This window comes from Dama dama, chromosome 25 (assembly GCF_033118175.1).
Source record: "Dama dama isolate Ldn47 chromosome 25, ASM3311817v1, whole genome shotgun sequence".
In the NCBI taxonomy this organism is placed as follows: domain Eukaryota; kingdom Metazoa; phylum Chordata; class Mammalia; order Artiodactyla; family Cervidae; genus Dama; species Dama dama.
Window position 1 is genome coordinate 29,739,933 of NC_083705.1, and position 2,809 is coordinate 29,742,741.

The 2,809-nt window shown below is 42.2% G+C and overlaps 1 protein-coding gene across 3 annotated transcripts; it reads left to right on the forward strand.

Moving 5' to 3' along the window:
• The first annotated feature begins 240 nt into the window (after window positions 1-240).
• Window positions 241-1,371, forward strand: ACTBL2 (actin beta like 2). Of its 3 annotated transcripts, none has more exons than XM_061129761.1 (2): window positions 241-369; window positions 496-1,371. In XM_061129761.1, the coding sequence occupies exons 1-2, from the start codon at window positions 241-243 to the stop codon at window positions 1,369-1,371; spliced, it is 1,005 nt and encodes a 334-aa protein (XP_060985744.1). The 3 variants fall into 3 exon arrangements, with proteins under 3 accessions (XP_060985744.1, XP_060985743.1, XP_060985745.1); XM_061129762.1 differs by lacking the exon at window positions 241-369 and having other exon boundaries at window positions 539-551; window positions 692-1,371; XM_061129760.1 differs by having other exon boundaries at window positions 241-1,371.
• Window positions 1,372-2,809: the final 1,438 nt, after the last annotated feature.

Below are 2,809 nucleotides of genomic sequence, written 5' to 3' on the forward strand. Positions count from 1 at the left end.
TTTGTATCATCATTATTAATACCTCAAAGGCAACCCCACCCAGAAATGCTGAGAACTGGTGGGATAGGACATGGGAGGCGCCAGTGTGTACCTTTAAATACCTATCATCACAGCACAGGTTCCCCTCTCTGCAGGTAGCTCTGAAGAGTTGTCAGCCTGTTCATTCTCTCTCTTGCACACCAGAGTCTGGTCTTCGTATTTAACTTCTGTTCACCCATCTGGAAGATTCTGGACAGGACCATGAGTGACGACGAGCTGTCTGCCTTGGTGGTGGATAATGGATCAGGGATGTGCAAGGCAGGCTTTGGCGGTGACGATGCCCCCAGGGCTGTGTTCCCCTCCATGGTGGGGCGTCCCCGGCACCAGGGGGTCATGGTAGGCATGGGCCAGAAGGACTGCTACGTGGGGGATGAGGCCCAGAGCAAGAGAGGCATCCTGACCCTGAAGTATCCCATTGAGCATGGAGTGGTCACCAACTGGGACGACATGGAGAAGATCTGGCACCACACCTTCTACAATGAGCTCCGCGTGGCTCCAGATGAGCATCCCATCCTCCTCACTGAGGCACCCCTCAACCCCAAGACCAACCGGGAGAAGATGACTCAGATCATGTTCGAGGCTTTCAACACACCGGCCATGTACGTGGCCATCCAGGCTGTGCTGTCCCTCTATGCCTCAGGCCGGACCACCGGCATCGTGATGGATTCTGGGGATGGGGTCACTCACACTGTGCCCATCTATGAAGGCTATGCCCTGCCTCATGCCATTCTACGTCTGGACCTGGCCGGCAGAGACCTGACCGATTACCTCATGAAGATCCTGACAGAACGAGGTTACAGCTTTACCACCACGGCTGAGCGAGAGATTGTTCGTGATGTCAAAGAGAAGCTCTGTTACGTGGCCCTGGACTTTGAGCAAGAGATGGTCAGCACTGCAGCATCCTCCTCCCTGGAGAGAAGCTACGAGCTTCCCGATGGGCAGGTAATCACCATTGGGAATGAGCGCTTTCGATGTCCAGAAGCCATTTTCCAGCCTTCCTTTCTTGGCATTGAGTCCAGTGGAATCCACGAGACAACCTTCAACTCTATTATGAAGTGTGATGTGGATATTCGCAAGGATCTGTATGCCAACACCGTGCTGTCTGGGGGCAGCACCATGTACCCTGGCATCGCTGACCGGATGCAGAAGGAAATTGTAGCCCTGGCACCCAGCACCATGAAAATCAAGATCATAGCTCCCCCAGAGCGGAAGTATTCCGTTTGGATTGGGGGCTCCATTCTGGCCAGCCTGTCCACGTTCCAGCAAATGTGGATCAGTAAGCAGGAATACGATGAGGCTGGTCCTCCCATCGTCCACAGGAAGTGTTTCTGACTGGGCTTCCATGCTAATGCATTGGCATTGTCCCCAAGTTCTAGATCATGGCGATAGTACTGCTTTTATCCACTTCCAATTGAATCAAGGTAAATTTCCACTCTTGCTAGTGTGTAAACTAGCAAACTCATCTCCATCCAAGCATAGTGGGCTCCCACCCAGCTAATGATATTCGACCTCTATCAGCTTCTGGAGAATTCTGATATTCTACTCTATTTTCTTTACCACTTGGGGTCAAAGGAATATAGACTTGCTTAAACGAAAATAAATGACAAGGAGTAAAGTGAGAAATGTTCTTCCAGAACAGATAACTAGAATTTTCAATCTTTAAATACTAGTTCTTGCTTTAAATATTTAACAATAGTAGGTTGTACAACCTGTAAAGAAAAATGTGTATGCATTTAGCAAACATGCCTTATTAGTTAGAATTTTGGTTTTGTTTTACTTCTTTGTATAGAGACAGTGAATTATATGGGTCAATGATATTCATATTTATATAAGCACTGAGGAAATAGAATAATCTATCTTAAAATATACTGATAAATCTGGCTATCTGAAAAGATATTGTGAATTTCTTAATTCCCCAAAAGTCACCATTTTGGTAACTCCTTATTTTGTTTCCCTTATTAAATAAGCATAATAGAACAACTGAATTTTTAGCTCAGAGTAGAGTTCAGCTGATCAAGCATGTATTCTAATATCTGACTTATCAAACTTCATTATACTTGTAAAATAGCAAAGCTGTTACAGATAAGGCCTAACTTTTAAAATAGAGAGGAAAATTGTAATATCAAATTAATTAACATCACTATGCTACAGTTTGACAAAAATAATTTTATTTCCATTGCTTAGCATAATGGCATGTCTTGAGTTATTTCTATAGGTCATGATTTTGAATATTTCTCTTATCAAGGATTTCACTGTGGAAAACATATCTGCAGCATTTTTGTAAACTACAAATTCTAATACCAGTATAATAATTTCAATTTTATTATTGGAAGATTTTAGAATAATTCTATTTTATTATGTCCAGTAACAGGCAATATCTCTTTATGTGAAGTATCTCTAAGCTATCAATTTCTTACAAAGCACCTATGTGTCTTCCTATGTTCTCTAAACATTTTTAAGGAATTCAGTGGTGATTTTCAACCAATTTTACGTACTAGCACATTTATTTCAATCTATTCTGTGACTTCTCATTAAGTGAATATCAGAGATATTTATATTTTTCAGGGTTTTTCTCTGAAATTTTAGAATATTTGGGGGGTGGAGTTGCTTATGAAGCCATTATCACAGTCTTAGGAAAAGGAATTTTCCTCTCTTTTCCTTTGGTTTGGGAAGCTTATACTTGTGTTTTAAATGTCTAAATTGGAGTCTTTAAGCTTTCTTTTCCTTAAAAATTTTCAGAGAATTTGACTGTTGCTTATTTTCTTTAATC

Bases quoted from the DNA above. Each gene is read 5' to 3' on its own strand.
- ACTBL2 (XM_061129760.1), top strand. From the start codon at position 241: ATGAGTGACGACGAGCTGTCTGCCTTGGTGGTGGATAATGGATCAGGG.